We start from the raw sequence: 21,400 nt of genomic DNA, 5'->3' as shown, positions 1-21,400 counted from the left end.
CGTGCACCTGTGTGACATCACATGACCCGGGATATAACGAGCCGTGCACCTGTGTGACATGACATGACCAGGGGTATAACGAGCCGTGCACCTGTGTGACATCACATGACCCGGGATATAACGAGCCGTGCACCTGTGTGACATGATATGACCAGGGGTATAACGAGCCGTGCACCTGTGTGACATCACATGACCAGGGATATAACGAGCCGTGCACCTGTGTGACATCACATGACCCGGGATATAACGAGCCGTGCACCTGTGTGACATCACATGACCAGGGGTATAACGAGCCGTGCACCTGTGTGACATCACATGACCAGGGGTAAAACGAGCCGTGCACCTGTGTGACATCTTATGACCAGGGATCCTATTGTCACTTTGTGTTTGCTCCTCCCCCACCGGTGCACATGATGGGGGCAGTTGTTTCCGAGCTGCTGCAGATGTGGAGGAGCTGGAGATGTTCTGTCCTCGCTGTCCGCGTCTCATCCTGTGTGACAGCAGCGAATTCTCTGCCTCAGGTGAGAAAGTTTCCTTGCGGCTACAGGTAACAGGTGAGAGGGGCGGGACCTGCAGGTGGGACCCCTCCCCCCGGTGCACCGCCCCGGCTCCTTACATTTAAAGGCTATTTGGTGGATTTGCAGGGATCGTCCTGTACCTGGAGCCTGGAGCAGCACAATGAAGCTCCTGCCGCTGCTGCTGCTGCTGGGACTGACGTGTGTCCACGGGGACAACGTGACACAGACACCCATGACCACCACAGGTAAGTCCCCAGGGTGGGCAGCCCAGACCTCACCTCGTGTAGGGAAGTGGCAGCTTGTGAGTTTCCTCATTGTTTTACTGGGAACAAAGCTCAGAATGGACCGGTCCAGGAAACTTAAAGGGAACCTTCGGACGGATCATTGGGGCTCATCACGTCTCATTGAGAAGGGAGGGGTGAATGTGGCGGCTCTACCCATCCTCTTCTTAGTGAATTGGATTATGGAGCCCTAGTGTTACACAACTAGCAATTCCCTAATACTCGGGTGTAATCGCTCTACCTGGAACGTTCCAATATTAAAGCGGGGGGAGGAGAAGACAATTATGTGCTGAATGTAGCCTGCGCTGAGCTGAGGATTCGCTGCTTTGACAGGTTCATGAACAGGATAATCAGCACCTTCAGACACATTGGGGCCCATTTACTATGTGCAGGGGGTGTACTATGTGGTTCTGTATTCTCCCCCTAGTGGTGGTGTATAATCTGTATGTAGTGATCTCCCCCTAGTGGTGGTGTATAATCTGTATGTAGTGATCTCCTCCTAGTGGTGGTGTATAATGTGTATGTAGTGATCTCCCCCTAGCGGTGGTGTATAATGTGTATGTAGTGATCTCCCCCTAGTGGTGGTGTATAATGTGTATGTAGTGATCTCCTCCTAGTGGTGGTGTATAATGTGTATGTAGTGATCTCCCCCTAGCGGTGGTGTATAATGTGTATGTAGTGATCTCCCCCTAGTGGTGGTGTATAATGTGTATGTAGTGATCTCCCCCTAGTGGTGGTGTATAATGTGTATGTAGTGATCTCCTCCTAGTGGTGGTGTATAATGTGTATGTAGTGATCTCCCCCTAGTGGTGATGTATAATGTGTATGTAGTGATCTCCCCCTAGTGGTGGTGTATAATCTGTATGTAGTGATCTCCCCCTAGTGGTGCTGTATAATGTGTATGTAGTGATCTCCCCCTAGTGGTGGTGTATAATGTGTATGTAGTGATCTCCCCCTAGTGGTGGTGTATAATGTGTATGTAGTGATCTCCCCCTAGTGGTGGTGTATAATGTGCATGTAGTGATCTCCCCCTAGTGGTGGTGTATAATCTGTATGTAGTGATCTCCCCCTAGTGGTGGTGTATAATCTGTATGTAGTGATCTCCCCCTAGTGGTGCTGTATAATCTGTATGTAGTGATCTCCTCCTAGTGGTGGTGTATAATCTGTATGTAGTGATCTCCCCCTAGTGGTGGTGTATAATCTGTATGTAGTGATCTCCCCCTAGTGGTGCTGTATAATGTGTATGTAGTGATCTCCCCCTAGTGGTGGTGTATAATGTGTATGTAGTGATCTCCCCCTAGTGGTGGTGTATAATGTGTATGTAGTGATCTCCCCCTAGTGGTGGTGTATAATGTGCATGTAGTGATCTCCCCCTAGTGGTGGTGTATAATCTGTATGTAGTGATCTCCTCCTAGTGGTGGTGTATAATCTGTATGTAGTGATCTCCCCCTAGTGGTGGTGTATAATATGTATGTAGTGATCTCCCCCTAGTGGTGGTGTATAATCTGTATGTAGTGATCTCCCCCTAGTGGTGGTGTATAATGTGTATGTAGTGATCTCCTCCTAGTGGTGGTGTATAATCTGTATGTAGTGATCTCCTCCTAGTGGTGGTGTATAATGTGTATGTAGTGATCTCCTCCTAGTGGTGGTGTATAATGTGTATGTAGTGATCTCCTCCTAGTGGTGGTGTATAATGTGTATGTAGTGATCTCCCCCTAGTGGTGGTGTATAATATGTATGTAGTGATCTCCTCCTAGTGGTGGTGTATAATGTGTATGTAGTGATCTCCTCCTAGTGGTGGTGTATAATGTGTATGTAGTGATCTCCCCCTAGTGGTGGTGTATAATGTGTATGTAGTGATCTCCTCCTAGTGGTGGTGTATAATCTGTATGTAGTGATCTCCCCCTAGTGGTGGTGTATATTCTGTATGTAGTGATCTCCTCCTAGTGGTGGTGTATAATGTGTATGTAGTGATCTCCCCCTAGTGGTGGTGTATAATGTGTATGTAGTGATCTCCTCCTAGTGGTGGTGTATAATGTGTATGTAGTGATCTCCCCCTAGTGGTGGTGTATAATGTGTATGTAGTGATCTCCCCCTAGTGGTGGTGTATAATCTGTATGTAGTGATCTCCTCCTAGTGGTGGTGTATAATGTGTATGTAGTGATCTCCCCCTAGTGGTGGTGTATAATGTGTATGTAGTGATCTCCTCCTAGTGGTGGTGTATAATGTGTATGTAGTGATCTCCCCCTAGTGGTGGTGTATAATGTGTATGTAGTGATCTCCCCCTAGTGGTGGTGTATAATGTGTATGTAGTGAGCTCCTCCTAGTGGTGGTGTATAATGTGTATGTAGTGATCTCCCCCTAGTGGTGGTGTAAAATCTGTATGTAGTGATCTCCTCCTAGTGGTGGTGTATAATCTGTATGTAGTGATCTCCCCCTAGTGGTGATGTATAATCTGTATGTAGTGATCTCCCCCTAGTGGTGGTGTATAATCTGTATGTAGTGATCTCCCCCTAGTGGTGGTGTATAATGTGTATGTAGTGATCTCCTCCTAGTGGTGGTGTATAATCTGTATGTAGTGATCTCCCCCTAGTGGTGGTGTATAATCTGTATGTAGTGATCTCCTCCTAGTGGTGGTGTATAATGTGTATGTAGTGATCTCCTCCTAGTGGTGGTGTATAATGTGTATGTAGTGATCTCCCCCTAGTGGTGATGTATAATCTGTATGTAGTGATCTCCCCCTAGTGGTGGTGTATAATGTGTATGTAGTGATCCCCCCCTAGTGGTGGTGTATAATCTGTATGTAGTGATCTCCTCCTAGTGGTGGTGTATAATGTGTATGTAGTGATCCCCCCCTAGTGGTGGTGTATAATCTGTATGTAGTGATCTCCTCCTAGTGGTGGTGTATAATGTGTATGTAGTGATCTCCCCCTAGTGGTGGTGTATAATGTGTATGTAGTGATCTCCCCCTAGTGGTGGTGTATAATGTGTATGTAGTGATCTCCCCCTAGTGGTGGTGTATAATGTGTATGTAGTGATCTCCCCCTAGTGGTGGTGTATAATGTGTATGTAGTGATCTCCTCCTAGTGGTGGTGTATAATGTGTATGTAGTGATCTCCTCCTAGTGGTGGTGTATAATCTGTATGTAGTGATCTCTCCCTAGTGGTGGTGTATAATGTGTATGTAGTGATCTCCCCCTAGTGGTGGTGTATAATGTGTATGTAGTGATCTCTCCCTAGTGGTGGTGTATAATGTGTATGTAGTGATCTCCCCCTAGTGGTGGTGTATAATGTGTATGTAGTGATCTCCTCCTAGTGGTGGTGTATAATCTGTATGTAGTGATCTCCCCCTAGTGGTGATGTATAATCTGTATGTAGTGATCTCCCCCTAGTGGTGGTGTATAATGTGTATGTAGTGATCTCCCCCTAGTGGTGGTGTATAATGTGTATGTAGTGATCTCCCCCTAGTGGTGGTGTATAATGTGTATGTAGTGATCTCCTCCTAGTGGTGGTGTATAATCTGTATGTAGTGATCTCCCCCTAGTGGTGATGTATAATCTGTATGTAGTGATCTCCCCCTAGTGGTGGTGTATAATGTGTATGTAGTGATCTCCCCCTAGTGGTGGTGTATAATGTGTATGTAGTGATCTCCCCCTAGTGGTGGTGTATAATGTGTATGTAGTGATCTCCCCCTAGTGGTGGTGTATAATGTGTATGTAGTGATCTCCCCCTAGTGGTGGTGTATAATGTGTATGTAGTGATCTCCTCCTAGTGGTGGTGTATAATCTGTATGTAGTGATCTCCCCCTAGTGGTGATGTATAATCTGTATGTAGTGATCTCCCCCTAGTGGTGGTGTATAATGTGTATGTAGTGATCTCCCCCTAGTGGTGGTGTATAATGTGTATGTAGTGATCTCCCCCTAGTGGTGGTGTATAATGTGTATGTAGTGATCTCCCCCTAGTGGTGGTGTATAATGTGTATGTAGTGATCTCCTAGTGGTGGTGTATAATCTGTATGTAGTGAGCTCCCCCTAGTGGTGGTGAATAATGTGTATGTAGTGATCCCCCCTAGTGGTGGTGTATAATGTGTATGTAGTGATCTCCTCCTAGTGGTGGTGTATAATCTGTATGTAGTGATCTCCCCCTAGTGGTGGTGTATAATGTGTATGTAGTGATCTCCCCCTAGTGGTGGTGTATAATGTGTATGTAGTGATCTCCCCCTAGTGGTGGTGTATAATGTGTATGTAGTGATCTCCCCCTAGTGGTGGTGTATAATGTGTATGTAGTGATCTCCCCCTAGTGGTGGTGTATAATGTGTATGTAGTGATCTCCCCCTAGTGGTGGTGTATAATGTGTATGTAGTGATCCCCCCCTAGTGGTGGTGTATAATGTGTATGTAGTGATCTCCCCCTAGTGGTGGTGTATAATGTGTATGTAGTGATCTCCCCCTAGTGGTGGTGTATAATGTGTATGTAGTGATCTCCCCCTAGTGGTGGTGTATAATGTGTATGTAGTGATCTCCCCCTAGTGGTGGTGTATAATGTGTATGTAGTGATCTCCCCCTAGTGGTGGTGTATAATGTGTATGTAGTGATCCCCCCCTAGTGGTGGTGTATAATGTGTATGTAGTGATCTCCCCCTAGTGGTGGTGTATAATGTGTATGTAGTGAGCTCCTCCTAGTGGTGGTGTATAATGTGTATGTAGTGATCTCCTCCTAGTGGTGGTGTATAATCTGTATGTAGTGATCTCCTCCTAGTGGTGGTGTATAATCTGTATGTAGTGATCTCCCCCTAGTGGTGATGTATAATGTGTATGTAGTGATCTCCTCCTAGTGGTGGTGTATAATCTGTATGTAGTGATCTCCCCCTAGTGGTGGTGTATAATGTGTATGTAGTGATCTCCCCCTAGTGGTGGTGTATAATCTGTATGTAGTGATCTCCCCCTAGTGGTGATGTATAATGTGTATGTAGTGATCTCCTCCTAGTGGTGGTGTATAATGTGTATGTAGTGATCCCCTCCTAGTGGTGGTGTATAATGTGTATGTAGTGATCTCCTCCTAGTGGTGGTGTATAATCTGTATGTAGTGATCTCCCCCTAGTGGTGGTGTATAATCTGTATGTAGTGATCTCCTCCTAGTGGTGGTGTATAATCTGTATGTAGTGATCTCCCCCTAGTGGTGATGTATAATGTGTATGTAGTGATCTCCTCCTAGTGGTGGTGTATAATGTGTATGTAGTGATCTCCCCCTAGTGGTGGTGTATAATGTGTATGTAGTGATCTCCTCCTAGTGGTGGTGTATAATGTGTATGTAGTGATCTCCTCCTAGTGGTGGTGTATAATCTGTATGTAGTGATCTCCCCCTAGTGGTGGTGTATAATCTGTATGTAGTGATCTCCCCCTAGTGGTGATGTATAATGTGTATGTAGTGATCTCCCCCTAGTGGTGATGTATAATGTGTATGTAGTGATCTCCTCCTAGTGGTGGTGTATAATGTGTATGTAGTGATCTCCCCCTAGTGGTGGTGTATAATGTGTATGTAGTGATCTCCTCCTAGTGGTGGTGTATAATGTGTATGTAGTGATCTCCTCCTAGTGGTGGTGTATAATGTGTATGTAGTGATCTCCTCCTAGTGGTGGTGTATAATCTGTATGTAGTGATCTCCCCCTAGTGGTGGTGTATAATGTGTATGTAGTGATCTCCTCCTAGTGGTGGTGTATAATCTGTATGTAGTGAGCTCCCCCTAGTGGTGGTGTATAATCTGTATGTAGTGATCTCCCCCTAGTGGTGATGTATAATGTGTATGTAGTGATCTCCTCCTAGTGGTGGTGTATAATGTGTATGTAGTGATCTCCCCCTAGTGGTGGTGTATAATGTGTATGTAGTGATCTCCTCCTAGTGGTGGTGTATAATGTGTATGTAGTGATCTCCTCCTAGTGGTGGTGTATAATCTGTATGTAGTGATCTCCCCCTAGTGGTGGTGTATAATGTGTATGTAGTGATCTCCCCCTAGTGGTGGTGTATAATGTGTATGTAGTGATCTCCCCCTAGTGGTGGTGTATAATGTGTATGTAGTGATCTCCTCCTAGTGGTGGTGTATAATCTGTATGTAGTGATCTCCCCCTAGTGGTGGTGTATAATGTGTATGTAGTGATCTCCTCCTAGTGGTGGTGTATAATCTGTATGTAGTGAGCTCCCCCTAGTGGTGGTGTATAATCTGTATGTAGTGATCTCCCCCTAGTGGTGGTGTATAATGTGTATGTAGTGATCTCCTCCTAGTGGTGATATATAATGTGTATGTAGTGATCTCCCCCTAGTGGTGGTGTATAATGTGTATGTAGTGATCTCCCCCTAGTGGTGGTGTATAATGTGTATGTAGTGATCTCCTCCTAGTGGTGGTGTATAATGTGTATGTAGTGATCTCCCCCTAGTGGTGGTGTATAATGTGTATGTAGTGATCTCCCCCTAGTGGTGGTGTATAATGTGTATGTAGTGATCTCCCCCTAGTGGTGGTGTATAATGTGTATGTAGTGATCTCCCCCTAGTGGTGGTGTATAATGTGTATGTAGTGATCTCCCCCTAGTGGTGGTGTATAATGTGTATGTAGTGATCTCCCCCTAGTGGTGGTGTATAATGTGTATGTAGTGATCTCCCCCTAGTGGTGCTGTATAATGTGTATGTAGTGATCTCCCCCTAGTGGTGGTGTATAATGTGTATGTAGTGATCTCCCCCTAGTGGTGGTGTATAATGTGTATGTAGTGATCTCCCCCTAGTGGTGGTGTATAATGTGCATGTAGTGATCTCCCCCTAGTGGTGGTGTATAATCTGTATGTAGTGATCTCCTCCTAGTGGTGGTGTATAATCTGTATGTAGTGATCTCCCCCTAGTGGTGGTGTATAATGTGTATGTAGTGATCTCCTCCTAGTGGTGGTGTATAATGTGTATGTAGTGATCTCCTCCTAGTGGTGGTGTATAATCTGTATGTAGTGATCTCCTCCTAGTGGTGGTGTATAATGTGTATGTAGTGATCTCCTCCTAGTGGTGGTGTATAATGTGTATGTAGTGATCTCCTCCTAGTGGTGGTGTATAATGTGTATGTAGTGATCTCCCCCTAGTGGTGGTGTATAATGTGTATGTAGTGATCTCCTCCTAGTGGTGGTGTATAATCTGTATGTAGTGATCTCCCCCTAGTGGTGGTGTATATTCTGTATGTAGTGATCTCCTCCTAGTGGTGGTGTATAATGTGTATGTAGTGATCTCCCCCTAGTGGTGGTGTATAATGTGTATGTAGTGATCTCCCCCTAGTGGTGGTGTATAATGTGTATGTAGTGATCTCCCCCTAGTGGTGGTGTATAATGTGTATGTAGTGATCTCCTCCTAGTGGTGGTGTATAATCTGTATGTAGTGATCTCCCCCTAGTGGTGGTGTATATTCTGTATGTAGTGATCTCCTCCTAGTGGTGGTGTATAATGTGTATGTAGTGATCTCCCCCTAGTGGTGGTGTATAATGTGTATGTAGTGATCTCCTCCTAGTGGTGGTGTATAATGTGTATGTAGTGATCTCCCCCTAGTGGTGGTGTATAATGTGTATGTAGTGATCTCCCCCTAGTGGTGGTGTATAATCTGTATGTAGTGATCTCCTCCTAGTGGTGGTGTATAATGTGTATGTAGTGATCTCCCCCTAGTGGTGGTGTATAATGTGTATGTAGTGATCTCCTCCTAGTGGTGGTGTATAATGTGTATGTAGTGATCTCCCCCTAGTGGTGGTGTATAATGTGTATGTAGTGATCTCCCCCTAGTGGTGGTGTATAATGTGTATGTAGTGAGCTCCTCCTAGTGGTGGTGTATAATGTGTATGTAGTGATCTCCCCCTAGTGGTGGTGTAAAATCTGTATGTAGTGATCTCCTCCTAGTGGTGGTGTATAATCTGTATGTAGTGATCTCCCCCTAGTGGTGATGTATAATCTGTATGTAGTGATCTCCCCCTAGTGGTGGTGTATAATCTGTATGTAGTGATCTCCCCCTAGTGGTGGTGTATAATGTGTATGTAGTGATCTCCTCCTAGTGGTGGTGTATAATCTGTATGTAGTGATCTCCCCCTAGTGGTGGTGTATAATCTGTATGTAGTGATCTCCTCCTAGTGGTGGTGTATAATGTGTATGTAGTGATCTCCTCCTAGTGGTGGTGTATAATGTGTATGTAGTGATCTCCCCCTAGTGGTGATGTATAATCTGTATGTAGTGATCTCCCCCTAGTGGTGGTGTATAATGTGTATGTAGTGATCCCCCCCTAGTGGTGGTGTATAATCTGTATGTAGTGATCTCCTCCTAGTGGTGGTGTATAATGTGTATGTAGTGATCCCCCCCTAGTGGTGGTGTATAATCTGTATGTAGTGATCTCCTCCTAGTGGTGGTGTATAATGTGTATGTAGTGATCTCCCCCTAGTGGTGGTGTATAATGTGTATGTAGTGATCTCCCCCTAGTGGTGGTGTATAATGTGTATGTAGTGATCTCCCCCTAGTGGTGGTGTATAATGTGTATGTAGTGATCTCCCCCTAGTGGTGGTGTATAATGTGTATGTAGTGATCTCCTCCTAGTGGTGGTGTATAATGTGTATGTAGTGATCTCCTCCTAGTGGTGGTGTATAATCTGTATGTAGTGATCTCTCCCTAGTGGTGGTGTATAATGTGTATGTAGTGATCTCCCCCTAGTGGTGGTGTATAATGTGTATGTAGTGATCTCTCCCTAGTGGTGGTGTATAATGTGTATGTAGTGATCTCCCCCTAGTGGTGGTGTATAATGTGTATGTAGTGATCTCCTCCTAGTGGTGGTGTATAATCTGTATGTAGTGATCTCCCCCTAGTGGTGATGTATAATCTGTATGTAGTGATCTCCCCCTAGTGGTGGTGTATAATGTGTATGTAGTGATCTCCCCCTAGTGGTGGTGTATAATGTGTATGTAGTGATCTCCCCCTAGTGGTGGTGTATAATGTGTATGTAGTGATCTCCTCCTAGTGGTGGTGTATAATCTGTATGTAGTGATCTCCCCCTAGTGGTGATGTATAATCTGTATGTAGTGATCTCCCCCTAGTGGTGGTGTATAATGTGTATGTAGTGATCTCCCCCTAGTGGTGGTGTATAATGTGTATGTAGTGATCTCCCCCTAGTGGTGGTGTATAATGTGTATGTAGTGATCTCCCCCTAGTGGTGGTGTATAATGTGTATGTAGTGATCTCCCCCTAGTGGTGGTGTATAATGTGTATGTAGTGATCTCCTCCTAGTGGTGGTGTATAATCTGTATGTAGTGATCTCCCCCTAGTGGTGATGTATAATCTGTATGTAGTGATCTCCCCCTAGTGGTGGTGTATAATGTGTATGTAGTGATCTCCCCCTAGTGGTGGTGTATAATGTGTATGTAGTGATCTCCCCCTAGTGGTGGTGTATAATGTGTATGTAGTGATCTCCCCCTAGTGGTGGTGTATAATGTGTATGTAGTGATCTCCTAGTGGTGGTGTATAATCTGTATGTAGTGAGCTCCCCCTAGTGGTGGTGAATAATGTGTATGTAGTGATCCCCCCTAGTGGTGGTGTATAATGTGTATGTAGTGATCTCCTCCTAGTGGTGGTGTATAATCTGTATGTAGTGATCTCCCCCTAGTGGTGGTGTATAATGTGTATGTAGTGATCTCCCCCTAGTGGTGGTGTATAATGTGTATGTAGTGATCTCCCCCTAGTGGTGGTGTATAATGTGTATGTAGTGATCTCCCCCTAGTGGTGGTGTATAATGTGTATGTAGTGATCTCCCCCTAGTGGTGGTGTATAATGTGTATGTAGTGATCTCCCCCTAGTGGTGGTGTATAATGTGTATGTAGTGATCCCCCCTAGTGGTGGTGTATAATGTGTATGTAGTGATCTCCCCCTAGTGGTGGTGTATAATGTGTATGTAGTGATCTCCCCCTAGTGGTGGTGTATTATGTGTATGTAGTGATCTCCCCCTAGTGGTGGTGTATAATGTGTATGTAGTGATCTCCCCCTAGTGGTGGTGTATAATGTGTATGTAGTGATCTCCCCCTAGTGGTGGTGTATAATGTGTATGTAGTGATCCCCCCCTAGTGGTGGTGTATAATGTGTATGTAGTGATCTCCCCCTAGTGGTGGTGTATAATGTGTATGTAGTGAGCTCCTCCTAGTGGTGGTGTATAATGTGTATGTAGTGATCTCCTCCTAGTGGTGGTGTATAATCTGTATGTAGTGATCTCCTCCTAGTGGTGGTGTATAATCTGTATGTAGTGATCTCCCCCTAGTGGTGATGTATAATGTGTATGTAGTGATCTCCTCCTAGTGGTGGTGTATAATCTGTATGTAGTGATCTCCCCCTAGTGGTGGTGTATAATGTGTATGTAGTGATCTCCCCCTAGTGGTGGTGTATAATCTGTATGTAGTGATCTCCCCCTAGTGGTGATGTATAATGTGTATGTAGTGATCTCCTCCTAGTGGTGGTGTATAATGTGTATGTAGTGATCCCCTCCTAGTGGTGGTGTATAATGTGTATGTAGTGATCTCCTCCTAGTGGTGGTGTATAATCTGTATGTAGTGATCTCCCCCTAGTGGTGGTGTATAATCTGTATGTAGTGATCTCCTCCTAGTGGTGGTGTATAATCTGTATGTAGTGATCTCCCCCTAGTGGTGATGTATAATGTGTATGTAGTGATCTCCTCCTAGTGGTGGTGTATAATGTGTATGTAGTGATCTCCCCCTAGTGGTGGTGTATAATGTGTATGTAGTGATCTCCTCCTAGTGGTGGTGTATAATGTGTATGTAGTGATCTCCCCCTAGTGGTGGTGTATAATGTGTATGTAGTGATCTCCCCCTAGTGGTGGTGTATAATGTGTATGTAGTGATCTCCCCCTAGTGGTGGTGTATAATGTGTATGTAGTGATCCCCCCCTAGTGGTGGTGTATAATGTGTATGTAGTGATCTCCCCCTAGTGGTGGTGTATAATGTGTATGTAGTGAGCTCCTCCTAGTGGTGGTGTATAATGTGTATGTAGTGATCTCCTCCTAGTGGTGGTGTATAATCTGTATGTAGTGATCTCCTCCTAGTGGTGGTGTATAATCTGTATGTAGTGATCTCCCCCTAGTGGTGATGTATAATGTGTATGTAGTGATCTCCTCCTAGTGGTGGTGTATAATCTGTATGTAGTGATCTCCCCCTAGTGGTGGTGTATAATGTGTATGTAGTGATCTCCCCCTAGTGGTGGTGTATAATCTGTATGTAGTGATCTCCCCCTAGTGGTGATGTATAATGTGTATGTAGTGATCTCCTCCTAGTGGTGGTGTATAATGTGTATGTAGTGATCCCCTCCTAGTGGTGGTGTATAATGTGTATGTAGTGATCTCCTCCTAGTGGTGGTGTATAATCTGTATGTAGTGATCTCCCCCTAGTGGTGGTGTATAATCTGTATGTAGTGATCTCCTCCTAGTGGTGGTGTATAATCTGTATGTAGTGATCTCCCCCTAGTGGTGATGTATAATGTGTATGTAGTGATCTCCTCCTAGTGGTGGTGTATAATGTGTATGTAGTGATCTCCCCCTAGTGGTGGTGTATAATGTGTATGTAGTGATCTCCTCCTAGTGGTGGTGTATAATGTGTATGTAGTGATCTCCTCCTAGTGGTGGTGTATAATCTGTATGTAGTGATCTCCCCCTAGTGGTGGTGTATAATGTGTATGTAGTGATCTCCCCCTAGTGGTGATGTATAATGTGTATGTAGTGATCTCCCCCTAGTGGTGATGTATAATGTGTATGTAGTGATCTCCTCCTAGTGGTGGTGTATAATGTGTATGTAGTGATCTCCCCCTAGTGGTGGTGTATAATGTGTATGTAGTGATCTCCTCCTAGTGGTGGTGTATAATGTGTATGTAGTGATCTCCTCCTAGTGGTGGTGTATAATGTGTATGTAGTGATCTCCTCCTAGTGGTGGTGTATAATCTGTATGTAGTGATCTCCCCCTAGTGGTGGTGTATAATGTGTATGTAGTGATCTCCTCCTAGTGGTGGTGTATAATCTGTATGTAGTGAGCTCCCCCTAGTGGTGGTGTATAATCTGTATGTAGTGATCTCCCCCTAGTGGTGATGTATAATGTGTATGTAGTGATCTCCTCCTAGTGGTGGTGTATAATGTGTATGTAGTGATCTCCCCCTAGTGGTGGTGTATAATGTGTATGTAGTGATCTCCTCCTAGTGGTGGTGTATAATGTGTATGTAGTGATCTCCTCCTAGTGGTGGTGTATAATCTGTATGTAGTGATCTCCCCCTAGTGGTGGTGTATAATGTGTATGTAGTGATCTCCCCCTAGTGGTGGTGTATAATGTGTATGTAGTGATCTCCCCCTAGTGGTGGTGTATAATGTGTATGTAGTGATCTCCTCCTAGTGGTGGTGTATAATCTGTATGTAGTGATCTCCCCCTAGTGGTGGTGTATAATGTGTATGTAGTGATCTCCTCCTAGTGGTGGTGTATAATCTGTATGTAGTGAGCTCCCCCTAGTGGTGGTGTATAATCTGTATGTAGTGATCTCGCCCTAGTGGTGGTGTATAATGTGTATGTAGTGATCTCCCCCTAGTGGTGGTGTATAATGTGTATGTAGTGAGCTCCCCCTAGTGGTGGTGTATAATGTGTATGTAGTGATCTCCCCCTAGTGGTGGTGTATAATGTGTATGTAGTGATCTCCCCCTAGTGGTGGTGTATAATGTGTATGTAGTGATCTCCCCCTAGAGGTGGTGTATAATGTGTATGTAGTGATCTCCTCCTAGTGGTGGTGTATAATGTGTATGTAGTGATCTCCTCCTAGTGGTGGTGTATAATGTGTATGTAGTGATCTCCCCCTAGTGGTGGTGTATAATGTGTATGTAGTGATCTCCCCCTAGAGGTGGTGTATAATGTGTATGTAGTGATCTCCTCCTAGTGGTGGTGTATAATGTGTATGTAGTGATCTCCTCCTAGTGGTGGTGTATAATGTGTATGTAGTGATCTCCCCCTAGTGGTGGTGTATAATGTGTATGTAGTGATCTCCTCCTAGTGGTGGTGTATAATGTGTATGTAGTGATCTCCCCCTAGAGGTGGTGTATAATGTGTATGTAGTGATCTCCTCCTAGTGGTGGTGTATAATGTGTATGTAGTGATCTCCCCCTAGTGGTGGTGTATAATGTGTATGTAGTGATCTCCTCCTAGTGGTGGTGTATAATGTGTATGTAGTGATCTCCCCCTAGTGGTGGTGTATAATGTGTATGTAGTGATCTCCTCCTAGTGGTGGTGTATAATGTGTATGTATTGATCTCCCCCTACTGGTGGTGTATAATGTGTATGTAGTGATCTCCTCCTAGTGGTGATGTATAATCTGTATGTAGTGAGCTCCCCCTAGTGGTGGTGTATAATCTGTATGTAGTGATCTCCCCCTAGTGGTGGTGTATAATGTGTATGTAGTGAGCTCCCCCTAGTGGTGGTGTATAATGTGTATGTAGTGATCTCCCCCTAGTGGTGGTGTATAATGTGTATGTAGTGATCTCCCCCTAGTGGTGGTGTATAATGTGTATGTAGTGATCTCCCCCTAGTGGTGGTGTATAATGTGTATGTAGTGATCTCCCCCTAGTGGTGGTGTATAATGTGTATGTAGTGATCTCCTGCTAGTGGTGGTGTATAATCTGTATGTAGTGATCTCCCCCTAGTGGTGGTGTATAATGTGTATGTAGTGATCTCCTCCTAGTGGTGGTGTATAATCTGTATGTAGTGATCTCCTCCTAGTGGTGGTGTATAATGTGTATGTAGTGATCTCCCCCTAGTGGTGGTGTATAATGTGTATGTAGTGATCTCCTCCTAGTGGTGGTGTATAATCTGTATGTAGTGATCTCCTCCTAGTGGTGGTGTATAATGTGTATGTAGTGATCTCCCCCTAGTGGTGGTGTATAATGTGTATGTAGTGATCTCCCCCTAGTGGTGGTGTATAATGTGTATGTAGTGATCTCCTCCTAGTGGTGGTGTATAATGTGTATGTAGTGATCTCCTCCTAGTGGTGATGTATAATGTGTATGTAGTGATCTCCTCCTAGTGGTGGTGTATAATGTGTATGTAGTGATCTCCCCCTAGTGGTGGTGTATAATGTGTATGTAGTGATCTCCCCCTAGTGGTGGTGTATAATGTGTATGTAGTGATCTCCCCCTAGTGGTGGTGTATAATGTGTATGTAGTGATCTCCCCCTAGTGGTGGTGTATAATGTGTATGTAGTGATCTCCTCCTAGTGGTGGTGTATAATCTGTATGTAGTGATCTCCTGCTAGTGGTGGTGTATAATGTGTATGTAGTGATCTCCCCCTAGTGGTGGTGTATAATCTGTATGTAGTGAGCTCCCCCTAGTGGTGGTGTATAATGTGTATGTAGTGATCTCCCCTAGTGGTGGTGTATAATCTGTATGTAGTGATCTCCCCCTAGTGGTGATGTATAATGTGTATGTAGTGATCTCCTCCTAGTGGTGATGTATAATGTGTATGTAGTGATCTCCCCCTAGTGGTGATGTATAATGTGTATGTAGTGATCTCCTCCTAGTGGTGATGTATAATGTGTATGTAGTGATCTCCTCCTAGTGGTGGTGTATAATGTGTATGTAGTGATCTCCTCCTAGTGGTGGTGTATAATGTGTATGTAGTGATCTCCCCCTAGTGGTGGTGTATAATGTGTATGTAGTGATCTCCTCCTAGTGGTGGTGTATAATGTGTATGTAGTGATCTCCTCCTAGTGGTGGTGTATAATGTGTATGTAGTGATCTCCTCCTAGTGGTGGTGTATAATCTGTATGTAGTGATCTCCCCCTAGTGGTGATGTATAATCTGTATGTAGTGAGCTCCCCCTAGTGGTGGTGTATAATCTGTATGTAGTGATCTCCCCCTAGTGGTGATGTATAATGTGTATGTAGTGATCTCCCCCTAGTGGTGATGTATAATCTGTATGTAGTGATCTCCCCCTAGTGGTGATGTATAATCTGTATGTAGTGAGCTCCCCCTAGTGGTGGTGTATAATGTGTATGTAGTGATCTCCCCCTAGTGGTGGGGTATAATGTGTATGTAGTGATCTCCCCCTAGTGGTGGTGTATAATCTGTATGTAGTGATCTCCCCCTAGTGGTGGTGTATAATGTGTATGTAGTGATCTCCTCCTAGTGGTGGTGTATAATGTGTATGTAGTGAGCTCCCCCTAGTGGTGGTGTATAATGTGTATGTAGTGATCTCCCCCTAGTGGTGGTGTATAATGTGTATGTAGTGATCTCCCCCTAGTGGTGGTGTATAATGTGTATGTAGTGATCTCCCCCTAGTGGTGGTGTATAATGTGTATGTAGTGATCTCCTCCTAGTGGTGGTGTATAATGTGTATGTAGTGATCTCCCCCTAGTGGTGGTGTATAATGTGTATGTAGTGATCTCCTCCTAGTGGTGGTGTATAATGTGTATGTAGTGATCTCCCCCTAGTGGTGGTGTATAATGTGTATGTAGTGATCTCCCCCTAGTGGTGGTGTATAATGTGTATGTAGTGATCTCCCCCTAGTGGTGGTGTATAATCTGTATGTAGTGATCTCCTCCTAGTGGTGGTGTATAATGTGTATGTAGTGAGCTCCTCCTATTGGTCATTCCAGGAATGTATCAGTAGTGCAGGATAGAATTATTATTGCTGCTGGACTTGTGGTTCTTTGCTTCAGTTCTAGTAAAGCCTGGGAAGTGTCCGGAGCCGGAGGAGATGAGCCTCGGCGCTTGCTTCAACGTCTGCAATAATGATTCGACTTGTCGTGGGATCCGGAAATGTTGTAAGACGTCTTGTCTCGGACTTCAGTGTAAGATTCCGGAAGGTGGGTAAATATCTGATCTTACAATCCAGAGACAGAAGCTCCGAACCCAACGTCACCTATTTTTATTTACTTTCAGAAAAACCTGGATCCTGCCCCCCACCGGAGAGTGTGAATGGGACAATAAGTGACCCGATCGTTGTCTGCACCTCCGATTCCAAATGTGAAGAGACACTGAAGTGCTGCCCCACAGCATCCGGGGAACTCACCTGCCAGAAACCGGTGCGAGGAGAAGGAAGGATCCACACGATACAGTCACCACTACGGGGAGCTCACTACATACACATTATACACCACCACTAGGGGGAGATCACTACATACACATTATACACCACCACTAGGGGGATATCACTACATACAGATTATACACCACCACTAGGGGGAGATCACTACATACACATTATACACCACCACTAGGGGGAGATCACTACATACAGATTATACACCACCACTAGGGGGAGATCACTACATACAGATTATACACCACCACTAGGAGGAGCTCACTACATACACATTATACACCACCACTAGGGGGAGCTCACTACATACACATTATACACCACCACTAGGGGGAGCTCACTACATACACATTATACACCACCACTAGGGGGAGATCACTACATACACATTATACACCACCACTAGGGGGAGATCACTACATACACATTATACACCACCACTAGGGGGAGATCACTACATACAGATTATACACCACCACTAGGAGGAGATTACTACATACACATTATACACCACCACTAGGGGGAGATTACTACATACACATTATACACCACCACTAGGGGGAGATTACTACATACACATTATACACCACCACTAGGGGGAGCTCACTACATACACATTATACACCACCACTAGGGGGAGCTCACTACATACACATTATACACCACCACTAGGGGGAGCTCACTACATACACATTATACACCACCACTAGGGGGAGCTCACTACATACACATTATACACCACCACTAGGGGGAGATCACTACATACACATTATACACCACCACTAGGGGGAGATCACTACATACAGATTATACACCACCACTAGGAGGAGATTACTACATACACATTATACACCACCACTAGGGGGAGATTACTACATACACATTATACACCACCACTAGGGGGAGATTACTACATACACATTATACACCACCACTAGGGGGAGATCACTACATACACATTATACACCACCACTAGGGGGAGATCACTACATACAGATTATACACCACCACTAGGGGGAGATCACTACATACAGATTATACACCACCACTAGGAGGAGCTCACTACATACACATTATACACCACCACTAGGGGGAGCTCACTACATACACATTATACACCACCACTAGGGGGAGCTCACTACATACACATTATACACCACCACTAGGGGGAGATCACTACATACACATTATACACCACCACTAGGGGGAGATCACTACATACACATTATACACCACCACTAGGGGGAGATCACTACATACAGATTATACACCACCACTAGGAGGAGATTACTACATACACATTATACACCACCACTAGGGGGAGATTACTACATACACATTATACACCACCACTAGGGGGAGATTACTACATACACATTATACACCACCACTAGGGGGAGCTCACTACATACACATTATACACCACCACTAGGGGGAGCTCACTACATACACATTATACACCACCACTAGGGGGAGCTCACTACATACACATTATACACCACCACTAGGGGGAGCTCACTACATACACATTATACACCACCACTAGGGGGAGATCACTACATACAGATTATACACCACCACTAGGAGGAGATTACTACATACACATTATACACCACCACTAGGGGGAGATTACTACATACACATTATACACCACCACTAGGGGGAGATTACTACATACACATTATACACCACCACTAGGGGGAGATTACTACATACACATTATACACCACCACTAGGGGGAGATCACTACATACACATTATACACCACCACTAGGGGGAGATCACTACATACAGATTATACACCACCACTAGGGGGAGATCACTACATACAGATTATACACCACCACTAGGAGGAGATCACTACATACACATTATACACCACCACTAGGGGGAGATCACTACATACACATTATACACCACCACTAGGAGGAGATCACTACATACACATTATACACCACCACTAGGAGGAGATCACTACATACAGATTATACACCACCACTAGGAGGAGATCACTACATACAGATTATTCACCACCACTAGGGGGAGATCACTACATACAGATTATACACCACCACTAGGGGGAGATCACTACATACACATTATACACCACCACTAGGAGGAGATCACTACATACAGATTATACACCACCACTAGGAGGAGATCACTACATACAGATTATTCACCACCACTAGGGGGAGATCACTACATACAGATTATACACCACCACTAGGGGGAGATCACTACATACACATTATACACCACCACTAGGAGGAGATCACTACATACACATTATACACCACCACTAGGAGGAGATCACTACATACACATTATACACCACCACTAGGAGGAGATCACTACATACAGATTATACACCACCACTAGGAGGAGATCACTACATACAGATTATACACCACCACTAGGGGGAGATCACTACATACAGATTATACACCACCACTAGGAGGAGATCACTACATACAGATTATACACCACCACTAGGAGGAGGTCACTACATACACATTATACACCACCACTAGGGAGGAGATCACTACATACACATTATACACCACCACTAGGAGGAACTCACTACATACAGATTATACACCACCACTAGGGGGAGCTCACTACATACACATTATACACCACCACTAGGGGGAGATCACTACATACACATTATACACCACCACTAGGGGGAGATCACTACATACACATTATACACCACCACTAGGGGGAGATCACTACATACAGATTATACACCACCACTAGGGGGAGATCACTACATACACATTATACACCACCACTAGGAGGAGATCACTACATACACATTATACACCACCACTAGGGGAGCTCACTACATACAGATTATACACCACCACTAGGGGGAGCTCACTACATACAGATTATACACCACCACTAGGGGGAGATCACTACATACAGATTATACACACCACTAGGAGGAGATCACTACATACAGATTATACTCCACCACTAGGGGGAGATCACTACATACACATTATACACCACCACTAGGGGGAGATCACTACATACAGATTATACACCACCACTAGGAGGAGATCACTACATACAGATTATACACCACCACTAGAGGGAGATCACTACATACACATTATACACCACCACTAGGGGGAGATCACTACATACAGATTATACACAACCACTAGAGGGAGATCACTACATACTCATTATACACCACCACTAGGGGGAGATCACTACATACAGATTATACACCACCACTAGGAGGAGATCACTACATACACATTATACACCACCACTAGGAGGAGATCACTACATACACATTATACACCACCACTAGGGGGAGATCACTACATACAGATTATACACCACCACTAGGAGGAGATCACTACATACACATTATACACCACCACTAGGAGGAGATCACTACATACACATTATACACCACCACTAGGAGGAGATCACTACATACACATTATACACCACCACTAGGAGGAGATCACTACATACACATTATACACCACCACTAGGAGGAGATCACTACATACACATTATACACCACCACTAGGAGGAGATCACTACATACACATTATACACCCACCACTAGGAGGAGATCACTACATACACATATACACCCACCACTAGGAGAGATCACTACATACACATTATACACCACCACTAGGAGGAGCTCACTACATACACATTATACACCACCACTAGGGGGAGATCACTACATACACATTATACACCACCACTAGGGGGAGATCACTACATACAGATTATACCCCACCACTAGGGGGAGATCACTACATACAGATTATACCCCACCACTAGGGGGAGATCACTACATACAGATTATACACCACCACTAGGAGGAGATCACTACATACAGATTATACACCACCACTAGGGGGAGCTCACTACATACACATTATACACCACCACTAGGGGGAGATCACTACATACACATTATACACCACCACTAGGGGGAGATCACTACATACACATTATACACCACCACTAGGAGGAGATCACTACATCCACATTATACACCACCACTAGGGGGCAGTCACATGCTGTGAGGAGATGTAAGAGGTCGGACTCATCTCCTCTGATCTTACGTCTCTGTACACACAGTAGTAGATGCATCAGACATCACACCACTCCAGGGTCGGGGGTCCCTGTGGGGATGGGGGCCCCAGGCAGTTGCCCAGCAGGGGAGCGACTGTATTTTACCCTCCTGTGTATAATGAAGATTTTTGCTTTGTTGGGAATAACCCTTTAATGACTGGACCAGGTTCTGACCTTTGCCCTTCATATTCCTCCAGTTATGAAGCCCAGAATGGAAGGAAGCTGAAGGATCCTGGATAAACTGCAGAACATCTTTCATCCGTAGAAACTCGCAGCTCAACATTTCCGACCTCCCCCCCCCACGATTGTATTTTACGTTTTACTTTAATCTCCTGTAAATTATAATTATAAAGTTATGACGAGGAC

The 21,400-nt window shown here is 44.6% G+C and overlaps 1 protein-coding gene across 1 annotated transcript; it reads left to right on the top strand.

Moving 5' to 3' along the window:
• Positions 1 to 644: 644 nt before the first annotated feature.
• On the top strand, positions 645 to 21,399 carry LOC140103999 (WAP four-disulfide core domain protein 18-like). The gene is made up of 4 exons (XM_072127322.1): positions 645 to 763; positions 16,530 to 16,676; positions 16,753 to 16,895; positions 21,232 to 21,399. Exons 1-4 carry the CDS (start codon positions 679 to 681, stop codon positions 21,235 to 21,237), a joined length of 381 nt encoding a protein of 126 aa, XP_071983423.1. The 5' UTR covers positions 645 to 678; the 3' UTR covers positions 21,238 to 21,399.
• The last annotated feature ends 1 nt before the right edge of the window (position 21,400 follows it).

The sequence above is a fragment of the Engystomops pustulosus genome, chromosome 10, assembly GCF_040894005.1.
Source record: "Engystomops pustulosus chromosome 10, aEngPut4.maternal, whole genome shotgun sequence".
NCBI lineage: Eukaryota > Metazoa > Chordata > Amphibia > Anura > Leptodactylidae > Engystomops > Engystomops pustulosus.
Note: the sequence above shows the minus strand (reverse complement) of the source record. Positions and strands in the feature narration are given on the sequence as shown.